At 39.9% G+C, this 23902-nt stretch overlaps 1 protein-coding gene across 1 annotated transcript; it reads right to left on the bottom strand.

The window, feature by feature from the left end:
- Nucleotides 1–20474, bottom strand: wdr1 (WD repeat domain 1). Its single transcript, XM_051658521.1, has 15 exons — nt 20323–20474; nt 18998–19119; nt 14763–14853; nt 14530–14677; nt 14223–14403; nt 13666–13743; nt 13423–13503; nt 11230–11463; nt 6114–6201; nt 5856–6012; nt 5611–5698; nt 5411–5521; nt 4445–4618; nt 3689–3833; nt 1–686 (listed from the first exon to the last, which is right to left on the bottom strand). The coding sequence occupies exons 1-15, from the start codon at nt 20336–20338 to the stop codon at nt 580–582; spliced, it is 1821 nt and encodes a 606-aa protein (XP_051514481.1). The 5' UTR covers nt 20339–20474; the 3' UTR covers nt 1–579.
- Between the last annotated feature and the right edge of the window lie 3428 nt (nt 20475–23902).

Raw genomic sequence — 23902 nt, 5'->3', positions numbered from 1 at the left:
AAGTGCATAAAAAGTGTTTTATTCTCATTATTAATACAATTATGAATCACATCCACCCAATGAAAAATGAAACATCCAAACAAACTTAGTAAATCAACAACATGTGAGGAGTCAGACAGAACAAACTATCATCACACACGGGGTTCAGACACTTTCTGCTGTATGATTATTGCTCCCGAACATCCTCTCACACACACCCTCACACACACCCTCACACACACGGGAGAGGAAACCATCCAAACATCTGCTGCAGAGCTCCATGAACACACAGCTACCCTCGGCCAGGTCATGAACTCTGACCCCTGCTTCTGGAATGTGACACTGACAGAGTTTGTGGTCAGATGTGTGTTGTTTTGGAAAGTCAAGTGTTGCTCGAGTGTTCAAGGGTTCCTGTCTGTCTGTGCAGTGAAACACTATGACATCATCGTTCTATTGTGTGTTAGTTCAGCAGCTGAAAACCTGCAGAAGAAATGAGCCCAACCAAAACCAGAGTTACATACAGAAAATGAGAGAGAGAGAGAGAGAGAGAGAGAGAGAGACACGGGGAGTCGTCTCTGTTGATCCCGCTGACATGTGCGTTTAGATTTTTAATGTCCACTGTTTCACACACGAGTCGTGAGATGTCGTGACGAGCGTGTTTGTGTTGAGCCACGCCAGACCACTGACATGATGCAACCGATGGGTATCTGACAACACAAAACACACACACACACACACACACACACACACACACATTATCAGAAACACACATTAAACTGTGAAACATCAATACTGCTCAACTATAGCAACTGATTTCACATGGATGGAGTTTAAAACTAGAAACAGATTTCATGTTTCACAAGCTTTTAATTCAATTCCCATTTTCATTTGATTTGCTTTGATTGTGATTAACTTTGGTACGCTTAAACTGTTAATTTTTATATATACAATATTACTATACATTGGAAGAAGTGATGTCACGATACCAAAACTTCAGTAATTCAGTCGTCATAATTATTCAAATGAGGAGATGAAAAAAGTGATCTTTAAAATGATTGTTACTTGTTATTTCTGTTAAGGAGATCAGTCAGTGGATGTCTTGTGATCAAGTGGTTGAGTCGATTGTGACTGATGTAGTGAACACCCCTGACAGAGTCAAAGATCAATCTTGAGGCTGTAAACTTTTAAATTCAGGACTCTGATTGGTTGGCACACAATCCAAAGGGTCTTGTCTGAAGTCGTTGTAGAAAAGTAGTCTCACGTTTACAGATTGATGGACACTCTTGATAGGTTTAAATTTGATACTTTTTTGGTGTGCAAACATCTCCACCATGACAAAACAAAACTGTCTTAATATTTAAATGCTGCTCAACGTCTTGCAGAGCAAAACATACAGTATATTCCTTACGGAAATGTCCATGTTTTTACCATGGCTTTTAAGATTTTATTAATGTCTTCACAGGCTTGGGAAATGCAACTGACCCTTCGCTAAGCCCCGCCTTAAAAAAAAAAAAAAAGCTTCTGACCAATCCTGTCTTAGCAACTGTTGCCGCCAGTACTCTGACACGCGCTTGCTGTTTTCCATTGACAGCCTAAGGAAGTAGTGTGTGTGTGAGTACTTTTAAGTGGGATTTTAACCAAAATAATTCAAAAAGTGTAAAACACATTGTTGCCGGGTCATTTGTAATAGTAACACGAGTTCCCCAGAGAGGATACACAAAGTGTTTTTCTTTCTTAAATAATCTTTAAATAAATCTGGAGAAGAGTGTGTTATAGATTAAACTGTATCAGCCCTCATTCCCAAATGAACATATAACATCTGCAACGACACTTACATTTACTTCAAGATAAATTAAAGCTAATAACTGAACGTTAATTCATGTATTCATTCAAGTCATAGCAAAAGTGATAGTAAATAAACAGTTCACAGCATCAACATGAGCGTGTTATGAGACGTTATAAACAGCTCTGTTCACTTACGCTAATATGTGTAATCGCTATTAAATGAAGTTTTTCTCTTTCCAAGTGACTGTAATAATCGTTTGTCTTGATTCTGATTCACAGTCTCCAGTTTTTGTTTTTTCTCCCCAGTTTGGAATGCCCAATTCCCAATGCGCTCTAAGTCCTCATGGTGGTGTAGTGACTCGCCTCAATCCGGGTGGCGGAGGATGAATCTCAGTTGCCTCCGCGTCTGAGACCGTCAATCCGTGCATCTTATCACGTGACTTGAGCGCGTTACCACGGAGACATAGTGCGTGTGGAGGCTTCACGCTATTCTCCGCGGCATCCACGCACAACTCACCACATGCCCCACTGAGAGTGAACCACATTATAGCGACCACGAGGAGGTTACCCCATGTGACTCTACCCTCCCTAGCAACTGACTGAGATTAACTCAGGAATATTCCTTTAAGCAAACAACATTAATAGAGTGCAACAGTCTGGTTCCGGAAGTAAAAATCCCATTCATGTATCCCATAGACGAACTGATTTTCAACGATAACTTATAAACTTTAGACAGACCTACCGTGAGCTCCGAGGTCGTTCATCGATGGTATATGCTTCCGTTGAAACCATCCGTCTGCGTTCTCAACTTCATTGTTCACGTTTGATAGCGGAATTCATGGTAAACAACTACATTACCCATGATACAGTAGAGAAAGATCCACCAATCAGCAAACTGCATCCAACGAAAACCGCGGAGTGACCGCACGCTCCCATGACGCACTGTGAATGATGTAATCGAGTCGGTCTCCTTTCACCCTTAAACTACTTATATATTTGTACATATCAGAATATTAAAATCAATAGTTTTATATATTCCCATAGTTTTTTATTCAGTGACATCATTCACAATGCTTCATGGGATTGAGTCCATGCCCTCATGAAACACAATAAGTACACAGTCTTGTATCTTTGTCTTTATGGCTGATTTTCAAACACTTTTTTGTCTCAAAACAAAGTCTGTGATGATGTGATTCTTCTCGGAGCTGGTTGGTTTGGTTCATGCTTTACAACTCTTTTATGAAGGGTTTTATTAAAAGTCTATGGAAGAAATGAATGGGAGAAATACTTCCGGAACCAAGACGGCTGAAATAGTGGGTGGGAACCGTGCGCTCTATTGCCATGAACTAACAATGCACAATAATTTTAAAAGCACTTCTTAATCTTGGTTATTATTAACCATCGGCGTCGCCAGGTCATTTTTCCGGGGCTTCAGCCCCGAATGTTTCGACTGTAGCCCCGAATGTAATTTTAAAATGTAGGCTACGCAATAATATTGCCCCCCCCCGCCCTCCGCTAAAGCCCCAAACCTCCTCAAGTCCTAGAAACGCCCCTGATATTAACTGCAACATACTGTATACTAATACCTTTTTTTTTTTAATGATTTATATGTGCTAACATTAGTTAATGCATTATGAACTAACAATGAAAGATTATATTTTTAAAAATGAACATTAACTAAGGTTAATAAATACATTAAAATGATATTGTTCATTGTTAGTTCATGATGCCTAATGCTTTAACTCATGTTAATGAATGGAAACTTATTATAAAGTGCAACCCAAAACCATCTTGAGGATGAAAACCTGAAAAATGTCTCACAACATTTTGAAAATAAAAACCAGCACAGAACAGAAACTCTGTAAAACTCTCGTAGGGAAACACACCTGTTCTGTGTGTGTGTGTGTGTGTCTGTGTGTCTCACCTGGTAATTTGATCCTCTTCTCCGTATCATTGATGGTCCACACATAAACCATCATGTCCATTCCACTGGTGGCAAAGTGCTCATTATCAGGTGACCAGGCCAAACACATGACCTTGGCGTGATGACCGTAGAACTCATTCTTCTCCTGAAAAACAAACATTCACTCAGACATCTGTGTGATCTCCATCAGATCCACTAAACATCTCCTGAAACAATTCAATCTGCTGCACTCAACAGTGATTCAGTAACATGCTTCAGTGTTATCAAACTCATTAATAATGGATCAGAACATTATCAGTAACATTTCTTGTATAGTACATTTTAGCCAGTGTTAGTGATGTTACTTGTATACTATATCTTCCCATGCTACAAGCTGTTAATAATTTAGTTTAATTGAGTACCCATACTTAAGTTCAACAACAGTTGTGCAACCTCTCAGAAATAGATAAATAGTAGCAAGGTACTACCAAAAACTAGCTAACTACAATAAAGCTACATCAGGGGACATTATCTTTATTACAATGGCATTTTAGTGCAATGTTAAAACAACAACAACGAGGATACAGTTGTAACAAGAATAAAGTCAAAGTTTCAAGACAAAGTTGTAACATTGTGAGATGTAGTAACATTTTGAGAAAACATCAAAATGATGAGAATGATAAGCATTATAAGACTGAAAGTAGTGTACTTGCAGTTATTCACATTTGCAAACATTGATTTGAACAGAAAACTGAAAGAGAACAAAGTCTGCTTTACCGAGTATCCATCAGCGACAGTGAACACAGTGACGACCTTCTTCTCATCGGTTACAGCGAGGTACGCTCCGTCACGAGAGTATGACATGTCCGTCACCGGCCCCTGAACTGACAACAGCTTCCCATCATCCTTCAGTGTGTTTCCATGAACAGAGTACAGATGCACCTTTCCATCCTGAAAAACAAACATGAGAGCACGACATGACTGAATCAGTGAACAGCCAGCCATCAACACAGCTGAGTTTTGGACTAATCAACACTCAGAAATTCAAAAGTCAACACAAATTTAGAGTTAGATAAAAAAAAAGGGCTTTTCCCCTCCTTTTCTCCCCAATTTGGAATGCCCAATTCCCAATGCGCTGTAACTCCTCATGGTGGTGTAGTGACTCGCCTCAATCCGGGTGGCGGAGGACGAATCTCAGTTGCCTCCACGTCTGAGACCGTCAATCCGCGCATCTTATCACGTGACTTGTTGAGCACATTACCACGGAGACATAGCGTGTGGAGGCTTCACGCTATTCTCCGCGGCATCCACGCACAACTCACCACGTGCCCCACCGAGAGCGAGAATCATATTATAGCGACTACGAGGAGGTTACCCCATGTTACTCTATCCTCCCTAGCAACCGGGCCAATGTGGTTGCTTAGGAGACCTGACTGGAGTCACTCAGCACGCCCTGGATTCAAACTCCAGGTGTGGTAGTCAGCGTCAGTACTCGCTGAGATACCCAGGCCCCCCGACACACATTTTCTTTGAATTTCTCCAGCGTTGTTTGTCCAACACTTTACTATTCTTGTGGCATCACCGAGCTCAGATTTAAATGCGGCTAAATGTCACGTAAAAACCGTGTTCGGTCGCTTTCCATGTCAGTCAGACAGTCTCTTCCCGAGCAGTTTTAGGTCAGAATAAACAGCAGTGTGGTCCAGACATTATGCGTGAACATCTGCTCAGTAATTGGTGACTTACAGCTCCGCCCACAGCCACAGTCCCGCCTCCAGGGTGAACGGCAGCAGCTTCAGGCTCGTAACCGAGAGAGTCCAGAGTGAAGAGCTTCTTCTTGTCCTTCAACAGAACCAGCTGCACAACGCAAACACATTATTATTCTGAGGTGAAAAGAGCAATTGACAGATCACAAATGCTCATTATTGTGTGTGAAATTTCTGTACCTGTCCGATGCACACGGCGACAACGACTCCTCCGGGACCCACACTGACACACTTTGGCTGCATGTCCATTTTTACCACATCAGACGCACTAAACAAACACACAATATAATAAGAGAGGCTTGAGAGCTTCAACAAAGACCATAAAACAGTAACCGTAAAACCAAGTTAATGTGGATTTTGCATTTACTGCCATTTTCACTCTTTTCTCTGAATCTTAAGTAAAGCTGAGTGTGTGTGTGTCTCACCTGTACTCTTTCTTATTGAGGTCAGTGTAGCGGACGGTGTCGTCCATACTGCAGGTGACCAGACGACCCGAGTCATCTACAGTCATCTTAGCGACCAGGTTAGAGTGACCCTTCCCCAGAAACTCCTCGTTATCTCCAGTCTCTGAGTCCCAGTAATGTGAACACACACCAGGTCAAGGATTAACACAACAACCAGCACTGATCATATATTCATCTTATGAAGCGTAATGCGGTCATGTTGTGGAGACTGAAGGATATTAATGTGTCCATCATGACTGGCTGAATAGATGTTTGATCGGCCGTCCACCGAGTGAACCGTCAGACACTGGATGGATTTAGTGTGACCCTGATACAAACACACAAACAACAACAGTGTTAAAAACACACGGTTTTCCATGACAGATTTAAAAGTGAATCCACTAAACAGTTGGGTTGGGAACCGGTTCTTACTCAGAACCAAAAGTCATGAAAATTAGAGGTCGACCGATAGTGGATTTTGCCGATATCGACGATAACTACACTGGTGGAAAAGGCCAATAACTGATTAAATCGGCCGATAGTTTTTTTAAATCGATTTATAGAATGTTACATTTTTTGGTAACACTTTACAATAAGGTTCCATTCATTAACATTCGTAAGTGTATTAGGTATCATGAACTAACAATTAACAATATCTTTTACAGCATTTATTAATCTTTGTTAATGTTAGTAAATAAAATACAGTTGCTCACTGTTAGTTCATGGTATTCATAATGCATTAACTAATGTTATACAACTTTTCATTTTAAAAATGTTTTAGTATGTTGAAATTAACATTAAGATTAATAAATGCTGTAAAAGTATTGTTCATTGTTAGTTCATGTTAACTAATATTAACAAATGGAACCTTATTGTGAAGTGTTACCCATTTTTACCCATTTTTCTTATTCTTAACATGTTATGTAAGGCACAAACATGGAAGCTACAAGAGTCCTAAACTTTTTTTTTTTTTTTTAAATCCCCTTTTCTCCCAATTTGGAATGCCCAATTCCCACTACTTAGTAGGTCCTCGTGGTGGTGCGGTTACTCACCTCAATCCGGGTGGCGGAGGACAAGTCTCAGTTGCCTCCGCTTCTGAGACCGTCAATCCGCGCATCTTATGTGACTCGTTGTGCATGACACTGCGGAGACTCACAGCATGTGGAGGCTCATGCTACTCTCCACGATCCACACACAACTTACCACACGCCCCATTGAGAGCGAGAACCACTAATCATGACCACGAGGAGGTTACCCCATGTGACTCTACCCTCCCTAGCAACCGGCCAATTTGGTTGCTTAGGAGACCTGACTGGAGTCACTCAGCACGCCCTGGGATCCGTACTAGCGAACTCCAGGTGTGATAGTCAGCGTCAATATTCGCAGAGATACCCAGGCCTAAATTAATAAAATCCCAAATGCATTTAATTGTGCAACTATAATACCAATATTAACCAACAATACATAAATAAAGATTTGGTGCAAAATGCGGGACTTTTAAATATAACAAGCCCGATAAACACTGAGGACTTTTATTTTGGTAGTGGTGGTGGCGTAGTGGGCTAAAGCACTGAACTGGTAAGCAAAAGGTTGCTGGTTTGATCCCCACAGTCACCACCATTGTGTCATTGAGCAAGACACTTAACTCCAGGTTGCTATGGTGGGGTTATCCCTGTAATAAGGGCACTGTACGTCGCTTTGGATAAAAGCATCTGCCAAATGCATAAATGTAAATGTAATAAGAGACATGGCTCTGTTACAAAGCTCTATATTTAAGTATTCACCAAATTAAGCTTTTATTAGCATATATATATATATATATATATATATATATATATATATATATATATATATATATATATATATATATATATATATATATTCACCAGATGAAGTTTAATAAGGAATGAAGTTTATTATAATTAAAACAATATAAAGGGGCTTGTTTCCATATAGTTGCATTTTTTCTTTGCATACTCTTGCTTCAATTTGGAACACTTGATTATCTGATCAAAATATGTATTGAAGTGAGGATAAAAATATGGATGAATATTGTCAATTCTGACAGACTTAGATACAGCAAATCCCCACGAGGTGTCAGTGATTGTTTTTATTTCACCTCTAGAGGCTGATGTTACACTGTAGACTCCTCCAGTGCCGGCGTCCTGACAATCTGCGCTACCAGCAGTAAAAACAGTGATAAGTTAAAACATGGGTAGCACATGTTGGGAGGCACGGGAGAACCTGTCGGTATGTACTACAACAGCATGAAATGTGTTAAACCTAGGAAGCACATCTTGTCAGGCAGATAATACCTATCAGGATGTGCCATCAGCATAACTATCAGATAGTATGATATGGTGCGAGGCTGTACTAACCCCAACCCTAAAACTATGCAAATATAGCGTTGGTAGCACATCCTGATAGGTAGCAGATATTTTCAGGACACCGGAACACATACAACTATCAGCATTGATTTTTGCCGATAACCGATAGTTCCAAAATGCAATTATCGACACTGATTAATCAGTAAAACCAATATATTGGCCTACCTCTAATGAAAACGATATGTTTCTGTTAATGTGCATTCTTCCACCAATGCGGACTCAACGAGATGTCCTCGCTGTGGACTGTAGCGCGGTGACTCAGTGGATTTAATCCACCATGTAGTCGATTTCCGTGACATACTGGATGTTTTTTAATGTGCACGCCCATAGCTACATATTATATTAGATTCTCTTAACAATATCATGTTATTTAGTGTTGTCAGTACGGCAATTTTATTTGACAGGTTATAATATTAGACTAGTGGCTTACTAAAAGTTAGTAGTGAACTATTATCGGTAGATCTGTCTCTGTATAAGCCTTAATGTTTAAATTCATCCATATAATAAATGTCATTTTCCCTCTGGCAGCTTCAAAGTTTGGTGTTTATTTTAAATACTGGATATATGCATTGTTTTATATTTTATCTGCACTAAACTGCTCGTGCCGTATCGTAATAAACCATTGCAGGATACATCAAGATTCTTTATAGTTCATCTCAAGTTAGTCATATAACAATGTGTGTGTTGGGGGCCTGGGTATCTCAGCGAGTACTGACGCTGACTATCACACCTGGAGTCGTGAGTTTGAATCCAGGGTGTGCTGAGTGACTCCAGCCAGGTCTCCTAAGCAACCAAATTGGCCCGGTTGCTAGGGAGGGTAGAGTCACATGGGGTAACCTCCTCATGGTCGCTATAATGTGGTTCTCGCTCTCGGTGGGGCACGTGGTGAGTTGTGCGTGGATGCCGTGGAGAATAGCGTGAAGCCTCCACACATGCTACGTCTCCGTGGTAACGCACTCAACAAGTCACGTGATAAGATGCGCAGATTGACGGTCTCAGACGCGGAGGCAACTGAGATTCGTCCTCCACCCGGATTGAGGCGAGTCACTACACCACCACGAGGACTTAGAGCACATTGGGAATTGGGCATTCCAAATTGGGAAGAAAAGCCACCCCCCAAAATAAATAAATATATGTGTTGTCCATAATCCACATAACTTTGCTTTGGAAATAAAAATTGACTAGCCTACACATTTTTATTTGTCCTTTTTGTTTTGTAAGGTTTAGAGACTGAAAATATCTATCGTAACTGTATAATTATTCTCTTGTCTTATAGAGACGTTGTTTCATTGATGTGTAGAAGCAGTCATCGGCGTGTAATAATCATTAATATATAAATCAAATAAAGGCTATATATTTCTCTGTCCCTCTGTGATATACATCAGTGTATAAAAAACTAAGATTTTAATCCCAAATAAAATAAGACAAAATAGGACTGTATGTTTTCGAAACTGTAAAAAATAAATATATAATAGTCATAATCATAAAATCCCTGATGCTCAAACGTTATTAGTACGCTATACTATACTACTAATATATAAATAAAATAAAAAGTTAAAGGAAATACAATCATTATTGCACTCTCTCACTTTTTATTTACTCATAACGCTACATACTGTACAAGCTGAATAAAATGTTGGCATTAAAACATCCAGTATATCACGGCTCTGAATTTAATCCACTACGTAATGGATGATGTAATCCACTGTCATCATGCTACAGTCCTCAGCGAGGACCTCTGGGACACAACACCGCTCTTGAATCAGCAGCATGAAACACACAGCGTGACCAGCGCAGTCCCATTCCCAAACTAATTACACTTGTTGGTTCTTTTCAGAGAATGAAGTGGAAATCATTAATGACTCGAAATGAACCAAGAACTGTTCATGTGTTAAACCAGAGTCATTACTACACGGTTGCTGATGAGACAACGTGTTAAATATACACATTATGAGTTTTGCTGTAATTAATACTATTTTATTCAACTGAATGAATTAAAAAATCTTAATTAAAAAGTCTGTTAACACACCTTTTGAATCTGTTCTGTTAAAATATTAAATCTTTAAATCCAATAAGAATTGCATTTCCAGATATTTCCTCCTGAAAATTATTAAAAGAATCATTAAGAGGAACTGGAATCGGTGAAATTCCTTACGATTCCCATCTCTACTTGTGCACATGGTATTTTGGTATCTGCGTCCGGCTGACTTACACACACTCCAATATAAGCAGATGTTCTGCACAGTATGTAAATTAGGGCTGGGTGATATGACAAAATATTATTTACATATATTTCAACCTGTTGACCATATTCAATGATATTCTTGATAATGATGTATATTTGCTCTGAAATGGCACAAGTGTTTGTTTTTCTGTCGTACCACTGTCTCCTTAAGATGATTCGCTTGTGTTCCACTTTGGATAAAAGCGTCTGCCAAATGAATAAATATAAATGTAAGCCGCTCTAAAAGCGCTAAAACGTGAGCCCATGAGTCCCGTGCATGCACAGAACAGCGTGTCACCTGATCATTCTGAAGTGCACACAGACTATGTTTACCTGTCTTCAATTGCAGCCTTTTGCAGTTTAATAAACACATATGACCATATCGCCATTTCGATGTTATTTTGATTAACTGTGCAGCCCTGAAGGATCCAGAAATTGGTCTTCTGATGCGCTCTTTATGAAACTTAATGGCCAAATAAAAACGGTAATATCACGAATATTATACTGTGAGTTTTTAAATGAAGTCATTGTGATTTTTTCAGCCCCATCATGCTTTGCATTCTTTTTATGAAGATAATTCATATAAAATCCACTGGATTCACACAAGCTCAGATTTCTTGGGTGTGTTTCCCTAATTTGGATAATTCCTCTAGTGAGTCAGGTGTGAAAACAATGCAGATTATTGGTGACCTTCTGCAAGTTTTCTAAGTGAATGTGCGGACAGCTGTAGCGTGTGTTTGCTCACTTTGATGGTGCGCAGCGGGCGATCGGGGTTGTTCCTGTCCAGGTAGTTGATGTATCCAGACAGAGAGATGCTGAGCAGGTGATTCTTCTGCCACAGACAGCCCAGCTGCTGGTCCAGAACATCAGAGCCCAGGTTAAAGGTCGTCACCGCGGTCCCGCTGCCAACATCCCATAATTTAACCGTCTTATCACCTGATGCTGAGATGAGCTGCGTGCTGTCAGAACTCCAGCTGACCTGTGGGAGAGAGATGACATCATCATCATCATCATCATCATCTGGGCTACTGGGGCAACTTGTAGGGATGTAAAGAAACAATGCTTTGGCATAAAGACACTACTAAAATATAAATGTTTTATTAAATATTTAATAAGTAATGATACCAGCCTTTTTACAGTATCGATGATATCAAATATCCAAAGCTGTCTGACTGCCGGCTGCTTCCAGCATTCATGTGTATTTGAACGCATACAAGAAAAGTGCTTGCGACTCTTGCTGCGGCTGCATGTGTAAACGGACTAAATGCCTGTCTTGAGATATTAAAAACTGTGTTGACTTGGTTCATCCAGATGCAGTAAGTACAAAACATTGATATATAACCCTTAAAACAAAGAGTAATATACAGATGTGCCAAAGGAATTTGCGAACTCTCACACACGATCCAGTACATTTGACTTTTCTGCAAAACTCTTAATTTTTGCATAAACACATTTCAGCCTATTTACTTTAACCTAAAAAAAACCCCAGATGAATCAGTTACATAAAAGTTTCAATTGTGCACAATGTGCGTTGACCGTACAGAAATCCATCCAAAGACTGCTTTTTTTAATTTCACGTTTTAAAGAAAATAGTGTTAAAAACTCCCAACTTCTGATGTTTGAGCATGTCTGAGGCTGACACGAAAATTAGTGGGAACTTTTTGTTTTAGTTCCAGTAATTTTTAAAAGATGTACTTGATATAAATGAAACCTCACAGATTTAACTTCAATATTTTATCAAAGGATGGGCCCATACATTTACACACAGGAGGGTGAGAAACTAAATTGGAATTTCACACTGAAATATTATCAAAATGCGAATTATATTAAGACATTATTTCAGGTAGGGGTAAAAATCTACAAGACATCTGATTTTTAAGCTGACGTGGCTCTTACATCCATAAGAAGGCACAAGTCATCATGTTATAGCGATTGATTACTGCAAAGAACATATCTGGCTATTAATAAACGTGTGTAAAATGAAGTCAAAAGATTTAGCCAGTTCATATTCTCAAATATCAAGTAAAAAGTCAAATAAAAAGGGCCTGCGTAGCTCAGTGGTAAAGACGCTGACTATCACCCCTGGAGTTCACTGGTTTGAATCCAGGGTGTGCTGAGTGACTCCAGCCAGGTCTCCTAAGCAACCAAATTGGCCCGGTTGCTAGGGAGGGTAGAGTCACATGGGGTAACCTCCTCGTGGTCGCTATAATGTGGTTTTCGCTCTCGGTGGGGTGCGTGGTGAGTTGTGCGTGGATGTCGCAGAGAATAGCGAAGCGCGCTACATCTCCATGGCAACGCATTCAACAAGCCACGTGATAAGATGCGCGGATTGACGGTCTCAGACGCGGAGGCAACTGAGATTCATCCTCCGCCACCCGGATTGAGGCGAGTCACTACGCCACCACGAGGACTTAAGAGTGCAAGGGGAAAAAAAAATGTCATATTGTACTTCATAATACCGGCGGTTTTATATATTGCAGATATTTTTTTAAAGTTGTATGTGTGTCCATAATGCTTATGCAGCACAAGTCTGATAACAGAGCAAGACATAGTCAAGACACAACTGCCAAATGCATCTGTCTTTTTGTTTATGTAAGCATGCTCTAGACGGATGTCTTTGTTGCGTGGTGTCTCGCTGTCTTTTCAGTCTCGTGCAGGAGCAATGCATTTTTTAGACAGTGCTGATTCAATCTTTAAAATGCATCTTTATTTGTAGGCTGCGCCTGTTTTATCCCAAGAATATAAGTCATCATTGCTTGGCACAAAATTTAAATGCTCATTTTAGCGTGCAAATATGCATTTTTATCTTAAATGTGACGAATATTCAAATTTGCAGTTTTAATTGGACAGGTTTATAACAGTCTGGGGTTAACCCCAAATATCCACTGATCTAGAACCGCTCCTGTTATAAACTCAGTATCAGCCACACATCACTTACAGCGTAAATGCCTCCATCATGGGCCTTCTCTCCTCCCAGAGATCCCACCTTATCTCCTGTTTTACCATCATACAGGAAAATCTGAAACGAGAGAGAGAGAGAGAGAGAGAGAGAGAGAGAGAGAGAGAGAGAGAGAGAGAGGTTTTAGCAGAGAAGTTGCAGCTCAGATTCATCCAGTTTAAAGCATCACTTCTGAAATCTGTTTAACGCAGTAGTGTATGACCTCTGAACTGTGAGTCTCACCTGTCCGTCGGCACCGGCTGATGCATAACGATTACCATCAGGAGAAAACCGCACACAGTTCACAAACCGACTGTGATCCTACACACAAATACACATCAACATAACTGCACACACACATAATTATTTTCATTTTATAAAAAAAAATTAAAAAAAAAGCAAAACATTTACATTTCACATTAACACTTGTTAGACTAATAAACTGACATAATGAAAACAGACAGTTGCAGCTCTTTGTGCTGGAGGAAATGAAACCAGTGAAGTCATTAACACACACACACGCACATGCACATTCTCTCACACACAGACACACACTCTCTCTCTCGCGCACGCTCACACACACTCTCGCGCGCTCGCATTTTCAGTGCTGATTTTGAGAGAAAATTGGAATTGTGCAGAATGCATTTAAATATGACCAAATGTGTTAAACTGAACTGAGGACTACACTCTTATTGACAGATGAAAGCAACATATTAGCCAAAATATTGAATCTATGAACACATGAGAGGCTGCAGTTTACTGTGACAGGAAGTTCAGCATGTTTGTAAAGTTCAACATACACTCATGGTACATTTGAATTTAAAGGGTGGTCCCTCCAGGAATGTGGTGCAGTTGTCGTCACTGCCCGTCACCAGACGATACGGACGAGTCTGTTTGATGTCCACACTGTTGATGATCTTACTATGACCCACAATCTCACCGACAGATGAACCCGTATCCCAGAGAAACACTGCTCCAAACCTGCACACACACACACACACACCGACCGCCATGACACCAGCATGTCAGATTCAATCAAACACTCCTAGAATAGAAATCTGCCGGTGTTCATCTGGTTAGAGGCGTGGCATGTGGCTTGTCACTCACTTCTCTCGACCCTCCCCCACCACAGCTATTCTCTTGCTGTCTTCAGTCCAGGCGATGTCCTTGATCTTCCCTCCGAACGGCTGGTACTCGTACTTCAGCAAATGCTCCTTCTGCGTCGTGTCCCAGATCCGGATTTTCCCCGACACATCTGCAGAGAGAGAGAGAGAAACGCTCAAGAACTGACAAATCACTGCAGAAGCAGAACACGTCTCAGACGCAGCAGCAGAACTCACCGCCCGACGCAATGTAGAATCCACTCGGGGCGTATTTCGCTACGATCACCTGATGCGGGTGTTCAGTGTAGACGTCTGCGATCGCAGGGTTCTGGAGACGACAGAAAAACACCATTATAATGACACAATATTTTCACTTGTGGCAGGTCGGTGATGAATAACAATTAATTCACCATGAGAAGTAGCCTCACGGATTAAAGGATTTTTTAATGAATGTACAAGCTGCATGTTTCTGCTTTTAAACTCTCCAGTACATTTGCCCAATAGATTTCTATTACAAGTACACTACTGTAAACACTATTTTGGTTTGTTTTAACAAACTGAGGGACGGCTTGAAATTATTGTCTGTGGAATTCGACGGCAGATTGCTACTGACCCGAACATTTCTTTAAAGGAAAAGTTCACCCGAAAATGACTCATCATTTACTCACCCTTATGCCGGCTCAAACTTGTATGAATTTCTTTCCTCTGTGGAACACAAGTGAAGATATTTTGATGGAGATATGAGGCTTTTTTGTCTGTACAATGCAAGTCAATGGGGTCCAACACTTTCAAGCTCTAAAAGCACATAAAGGCAGCATAAAAGGTAATCAATACACCACTACTGAAGCGTGTACTGCGTCAAGCATGAGGAGGTGTAATCGAGGTTCAATAGTGTTTTATTTTGGTCCGTTTCTCAACTAAAACCTGTCATATCGCTTCAGAAGACATGGATTCTAATTGGTTAGTTTGCAGCTTTATTCTGATAGACTATCAGAGTCACGGACAGCAGGATAAACAATGCTAAACGCAACTAATAAAATAAAACTTACAATATAATGCAATGTTGGGTTAGGCTGGTAAATCACATTCCCATTGTTATTTATGCAGTTCATGGTCATTTTTCACTTTGATATCCAAAGTAAAATATGGACCTATAGCTAAATCAGTTGAGAACCACTGGATTACTTTTATGCTGCTTTTATGTGCTTTTTAGAGCTTGAAAGTGTTGGACCCCATTGACTTGCATTGTATGGACAAAAACACCTGATATCTCCATCAAAATATCTTCACTTGTGTTCCACAGAGGAAAGAAATTCATACGAGTTTGATCCCGTTTACAGCTGGTATTAAGATGCGTTTCGGGTGATCCGATCACAAGTGGACAGCACTAAATACAGGTCTAAACGAGGTGCAAAATAATACAGGTACTCCACTAAAATAATGGATAATTCTGCTTGAAATGTTGCTTTGTGCTGACTTTGCACTTTATTATCATAGACAGAGTGATTGATGAATGTCTTTATGAAATCAGAGACTCCCCTCAAAATCGCGAGATGCATTTCAGCGACCAGGTGTAAACAGCGATGTGTCTCGTCTGACCACATGTGATCGGATCACCTGAGATGCATCTTAATACCAGGTGTAAACCGTAATCTGCATATAGAGAGCGGTGGAACTGCAACTCTGTACATGTCATAAATGGCTCATTCCAACAATTCAGTGACATTCCAGCTTTGAAACTTTTGAAAAATAAAACATACTTTTACAAGTTTCTTCAGCGTTTCATCATTAGAGACATGTTAAAGATTTTATTAGTCATACTGGTCAAGCTAAATGACTAAACAATTCAGATGTCCATCCAGTTAAATGGGCAGCATCAGGCTGGACATTCAGTGGATAAATGAGCCACTACATCGTCTGTGATTGATATTGTAAGACTGTCACAAAAATTATCTGCATCACTTCCGGGAAAGTCAAAGAACTCTGCGAGAACCAACATCATAAAACTCACACAGAGGAGCATCTCCACCTGAGAAAACACACCCCACTGATTGGGGACCATAAAACACAAATCACACTCACATCTGCTCTCTCTCTCTCTCACCTTAGGTCACCTTAAGGACACTAAAAACTAAGTTATGACTTATCCTGTTCTGTAACGTAAAAGGTTTTCTGATCATACATGTTTGGTATCATTCAAGAGGTCTCAGTGCAACTGGTAAAACGGTCTCATTCCCTTTCAGCAAAGTCAAATCACAAGTAAGATTTCAGAACTTAATAAAATACAGTATTCTATCCGGGGCATGCCCCTCTCAAGTCTCACACAGAGACCACATGCTGTATGCAGATTAGGTGTATTCTTTGTAAACATCAAACAACCTACTCAAAGGTTGACTTACAACTCCCTAAATTATAAACCAAATCCTAAATAACATCAAACACACACATCTGAAATAACAATGGAATCGTTTGGTACTTAAGGAGGGATGGCAGAGAAGATCGTGGAATCTGTAAATCAGATCTCCCATGCTTCGTCGTTTGCATGTAGTTTTTTCACTACCAGGTAATTGCAATTTGTATTTCTTATGTTTGGTAAATGTTTGAATGGAATACAACTTTAAATATATTATTATGTTTGGTTCACTGATAGCTTTGAGTTTGATTTATTATTTTAATTGGATTGTTTGAATGTATTACTATTACCTGGTAAATAAATTGTTATTATGATTCATTCCTAAGGACTGTTTTCTAGTATATTTCTTATTAACTACAAATCTATGGTCAGAGTTGGCTTAATTAAGCTACTTCAGAAGTAACCCATTAGTTAAGTATGTAAGAGGCTAAACAGTAAGCCGAGAAACTATAAGGACTTAGTCTAAAACTTACTAATATCTGAAACTGATGAATTTGTAGTTAAAGGACCTGTGTCTGACCAGCACAGGACCCAAATAACACTGAAATAACAAATGCAGTCTAGAAGAGAGAATTACTAAAATTCAGAGCATAGATACATCAACGAGGTTTTTCATAATTGGAGTCAGATGAAATAAAGAAAAGAATTATAAAGATTAATAAAACATGGAACTCAAATCAAATAATCAAAGTATTATTTAATGATAAGACAGAACACGCAGGAGACCTTCAGCCACGCCATTGGATACCGTCCTTGGGCCAGTGGGTGACTTCCCCTTTACAATATCTAGCAAACATATTTGTAAACGAATATTTATAATTTCTCATATATCTTCCTATAACAGGGTGGACATGCTATGCTTGACCACATATGACTAACACCACAAAATAAAGCAAAACAATAGAGTTATAAACTTCAAATAACTCAAAGTAATTTTGCACAATGGCTGATGTCACCTGCAGTGTGTGTGATGTCATTTAATAACATAAATGAAAGGTCATAGTATCACGACGTAACAGGGTTGACAATAAATCAAGGGACACACAAAAATCCTCCACTATCAGTGTTAAAATGACACATGCGGGCCTGGGTAGCTCAGTGGTAAAAAAATATGCTGGCTACCACCCCTGGAGTTCGCTAGCTCGCGAGTTTGAATCCAGGGTGTGCTGAGTGACTCCAGTCAGGTCTCCTAAGCAACCAAATTGGCCCGGTTGATAGGGAGGTTAGAGTCACATGGGGTAACCTCCTCGTGGTCGCTATAATGTGGTTCTCGCTCTCGGTGGGGTGCGTGGTGAGTTGTGTGTGGATGCCGCGGTGGATGGCGTGAAGCCTCCACACGCACTATGTCTCCGTGGCAACGTGCTCAACAAGCCATGTGATAAGATGCGCGGATTGACGGTCTCAGACGTGGAGGCAACTGAGATTCGTTCTCCGCCACCCGGATTGAGGCGAGTCACTACGCCACCACGAGGACTTAGAGCGCATTGGGAATTGGGCATTCCAAATTGGGAGAAAAAAGGGGAAAAAAATAATTTAAAAAAAAAAGACACATTTACCACAGATGAATACATTAATGAGAGATTGTAACACTAAACTCTTAACTGTATGTGCGGGAAATAGAAATCCAATGATTTAGCATTTATGTTTGTCAAAGATGTTTGACGTGCAGTTTTCGGGACATGAGGAAGTGACATTTATTTAAAATTGAACTTTTAAGCCCATAGAAGTGTGCAACATTATACAAGAACTGTATTTATTCTTTTTAACAAGCCAATCAGAATTGTAATCAGGTGAAAATAAACAATATAAATACCACACACACACTTGTAACAGGGAGTTAAATGACACAGAATCATAGGAATGACCCATATTTACAGGTGCTTTACATTGAAAAACAGCTCGGCGGATGCAAAAATGTGTTCAGTGTGAACGTCCCCTACTAAACGCTTTAAGACAACGACCAGGAAGAAGAGAGAAAGGGAGAGAAAAGGCTTAACATGATAATAGTGTATTTCTCATTGAATTAGTGTGGTTGTTTTGGCAGTAAATAGTGTCTTACATCGATGTTTCTGATGATCACACTCTTCCCGTTGGTATACAGGAAGTTGTTCCCTTTGGGGTCTCCGCCCAGGACTTTGGCCACGCCCCTCTCCATATGGGGCAGACTGGCAAACACGCGCTCTACGGTAGAAAAGATGTACACACTGTCAGATCAATACTCACTGACACATCTTTACCATGGTACCATATGGCAGAAGCACATGGAATTCTGTGCACTGATTTAGGAATGGATACACATATGATAAATGTGTGAAACAGGGCAAACAAGTGCCAGGGGATGTGCAGAACTGATGGAATGGCAAACTACATCACTGCAGGAACAGGTTCTTTACCATGGGATTCTTCAAAGTATCATGTAAATATTATGGTATATGAATAAGCTTATCATTCAATACATTAACACTTTATACAGATGATTTAACCCCATTTTCACTATACTTTACAGGCAGTAGTGACACACTCACACACACACACACGTGCACAGACAAACACACAAACAGACACACACACAAACAGATAAACACTCTCACGCACAGACACGCACACAAACAGACAAACAAACACTCACGCACAGACACGCACACACACAAACAGACAAACACACAAACACTCTCACGCACAGACACACACACGCACACAAACACTCACGCACAGATACGCACACACACAAACAGACAAACACACAAACACAAACAGACACACAAACACTCACGCACAGACACACAAACACTCTCACGCACAGACACACAAACACTCTCACGCACAGACACACAAACACTCTCACGCACACAAACAGACAAACAAACACTCACGCACAGACACGCACACAAACACGCACACAAACAGACAAACAAACACTCACGCACAGATACGCACACACACAAACAGACAAACACACAAACACTCTCACGCACAGACACACACACGCACACAAACACAAACAGACACACAAACACACAAACACTCTCACGCACAGACACGCACACAAACAGACAAACAAACACTCACGCACAGACACGCACACACACAAACAGACACACAGACACTCTCACGCAGACAGACAGACAGACAGACAGACAGACACACACACACACACACACACTCGTCAGCAGGTAAACACGCGCTGCTGTTGATGTCATCACAATTAGATTCCATCATCGCGATGAGCACAGTTTCCATACTACACATACACTACTATACTACACCATACCACACTATATGTACTATACTATACTACACCCACTATGACTAACATAAACACTAAAACCTCGCTGTGCGCGTGCAGAGTCGCCGAACACACACACATATAGAATGTGAACTTACTGAGCTCGTACGACATATCGGCGTTATTTCCTTCCGCTGAATGAATGAATGAATGACTGAGCGGAGATTAAATGGACCCGTCCGGATCTGTGCGCTTCTGTCACCGGCTGCTCGATGAACGCGGAAGAGGCGGCGGTGCTCGAGCTCGACGAGGCTTTGACCATATAAGGTAAAGAGCAGACCCGCGCTCACACGCCCGACAGGAAGTGACGCCAAACGGGACGAAATGCACGTTGTTGCTGTTTTAATGAGACGTCTGAACGACTCTTTGCTTTGAAATTCGGCCTTAGTTTTAATTTGACATTAAGTGTTGTAATGTGCTTTTTTTCCCATTGAAATGCATCCACAGAGTCAATGTTATGATGGTAGAATAATCTGTATATAGACCTTTTTCACACAAGTAAACGATTGCAGGGTAATCTTTGACAGCATTGAATGAGAGTGAATGGGAGATCACAGCACATATTATTTTCACTTGCTCCAAGAGCAAAAGAAAAAATCCACTCTTACGTTTCAATGACTTTCCAGAAGAGGAAAAAAAACAGAGAGCGGTGGATTAAGACAGGAAAGTGGGAGAAGATGCCAAATTTACTGTCACTCGCTCAGTAGCTGTGGTAATTCAGTTTTTAAAACTAATTCCAGGGTAATATAACACAAAGCATAATGTTATAAAATTACACTCAATATTTTAAAAATGTATAATATAAAAAAATTAAAAAAATGGCGCAATTTATGCTGCTAAATAAGGCGGAAACGCGTCATCACAGTCTGTCACTTGTAGAGTACTAAGTAGCAAAAAAAAACAAAAAAACAATTATATATATATATATATATATATATATATATATATATATATATATATATATATATATATATATATCAAAATCTTTAAACTATATGAAGAATCCTCTGTCATTTATTTGTTTATTTATGTTTCTTTGTTTATGGCTGTCATCCTGTGGTTTTTGTTTTATACATCCCTTTTAAATGTCAGATTTTGCATGATGAGTCATTTCAATAAAAAAAAGGGTGTGATTCATATTTTAGGATGTAATGAGTTTATTTAAGCACGCTCATGATAACATGCTGGGGTTATTATAAGAGTCGTATGTACTCCTATTTACATCATATCTCTGGAATAGTATGTCATAATGGGTGACATACACACATAGTGCTTATATACACCGATCAGCCACAACATTAAAAGCACCTGTCTAATATTGTGTAGGTCCCTCTCGTGCCACCAAAACAGCGCCAACCCGCATCTCAGAACAGCATTCAGAGATGATATTCTTCTCATCACAATTGTACAGAGTGGTTATCTGAGTTACTGTAGACTTTATCAGTTCAAACCAGTCTGGTCATTCTCTGTTGTCCTCTCTCATCAACAAGGTGTTTCCATCCACAGAACTGCCGCTCACTGGATGTTTTTAGTTTTTGGCACCATTCTGAGTAAATTCTAGAGACTGCTGTGTGTGAAAATCCCAGAAATACTCAAACCAGCCCATCTGACACCAACAATCATCCATGTGATTATCAAATCAGCCAATCGTGTGGCAGCAGTGCATAAAATCATGCAGATACGGGTCAGGAGCTTCAGTTAATGTTCACATCAACCATCAGAATGGGGAACACATGTGATCTCAGTGATTTGGACCATGGCATGATGATGTAAAAACACTCTTTTTGTTGAATCTCCCACTTATTTTGGTTTCGCCAATTTGCACAAAGTTTTTGGAAAGATTTTGTGGTTTTCACTGTCCACAATATTCTAGAAAATATGTCATCTGTAGGTGTGATATTTATAGCTTTTATGTTAATGATCATGTTATGGATGATGCTTGTTTTATTATAAACTATTTATTTGTACATTTTACATGCCCAAATGTAAATTTACTAACAGCAAGCCTCTTTTCACAGTATTTAAGATTAAGAAAGAAAATACAATCTAGAAACAAGAAAGCAACTAAAACAAATTCACTTAAATGATGTTTAATGTTTATGTACCCTCTCATTTAAACAAGAAATGCCCAATTTGTAATGTTTTCACTACTGATGTCTAAAAGGACATTTAAGTACCCTTTTTAATTTTCCATCTATTTGTTGTTGTTGTTGTTGTTGTATATTTCATGTGTTTTCAATTTTTGTTTCTTTGTGTAACTTAATGTACATAAGACTTGGATTCAAGTGGTCCTTTTCTCCCCAATTTGGAATGCCCAATTCCGCATCTTATCACGTGGCTTGTTGAGCATGTTACCACGGAGACGTAGCGCGTGTGGAGGCTTCATGCTATTCTCCGCGGCATCCACACACAACTCACCACGCGCCCCATTGAGAGCGAGAACCACATTATAGCGACCATGAGGAGGTTACCCCGTGTGACTCTACCCTCCCTAGCAACCGGGCCAATTTGGTTGCTTAGGAGACCTGGCTGGAGTCACTCAGCACACCCTGGATTCAAACTCACGACTCCAGGTGTGATAGTCAGCGTCTTTACTCTGATTCTGAAGTGGTTCTTGTGTATGTTAATTGTTTATAATAAAGACAAGCATTAAAAAAAAAAACTTCATCAGCAGATAAAATATATTTTCCCAAATAGGGTCCCATGTTTGGACTCATGAGAAAGTCTGCTTTGTCATCATAAGGGCAGAAAAGTGCTTAAATTGCAAGTTTGCCTGTATGTTTGTATTATTTTGTCCATCATCCCAAATTTCTTCAGCACACAACAAAACCTCCCGTTAAAACACTGTTCTTTTGCAGCTAATTTAGAACAATATTACTGTACTTCAACCAATCCAAGATTTAATATTGTTGAAGATTTCAAGAAGTGTTGTTTTTATGTATTGATGTTTGCAAGAATCAATTTATAAAATTATATTTTAGGCTTACAGATGAAAAAGTGTGCCCGATACAGAAACAAATTCAGTTTTTATTAGTGTTAACCAATAACTTTATATTATGACACATTCAGACAAGGACGTAGATTTGGCTCGAATATTGGAGGAGGGTTACAGTCTGAAGAATTTACATGTTTCTATTGATCGTGGTGTAAATATTGGGGGGGGGGGGTTGTCCTTGCTTGTTTTGATTATTGGGGGGGGGGTTACCGCCCCGTCCCCCCCGGAATCTACGCCCTTGCATTCAGACATTGTCAAATAGTTGTGCTGTAAACCGGCCACTTTAGGAGAGAGCAAGATGACAAATTAATACATTTAGCTCCTTTCTGTCTTTCTATCTGAATATCTAAATTATCTCAAATGATTAAAACAGAAGAATTGTGTTGATTTCCACAGTAAATATATGTAGGTCAGCTGTTTTTCTGTTATGTAAGAAGAATGGGTCGTTCTACTGCAGCAATAACGGATTACTGAATATTTGTACGAATTGTACGATTGAATAAGTGTCAAATGCGACTCAAACAGGCGCTTTTTAACGCGAACAAACACGTGTAGCTCAGTATTCTAAAGCAATCCTGCGAGCGCACGTGTTTTCATGAAGAGACCTCGTGCTGAACGCGGGAGCGCGCTTGAGCGGTAGAGATCTACTGGACAAACAGCCAATCAGAGGCGCGCCTCGCGTC

This window comes from Myxocyprinus asiaticus, chromosome 27 (assembly GCF_019703515.2).
Source record: "Myxocyprinus asiaticus isolate MX2 ecotype Aquarium Trade chromosome 27, UBuf_Myxa_2, whole genome shotgun sequence".
In the NCBI taxonomy this organism is placed as follows: Eukaryota; Metazoa; Chordata; class Actinopteri; order Cypriniformes; family Catostomidae; genus Myxocyprinus; species Myxocyprinus asiaticus.
The sequence above is the reverse complement of the archived record's forward strand: the minus strand, read 5'-3'. Positions and strand labels throughout refer to the sequence as shown.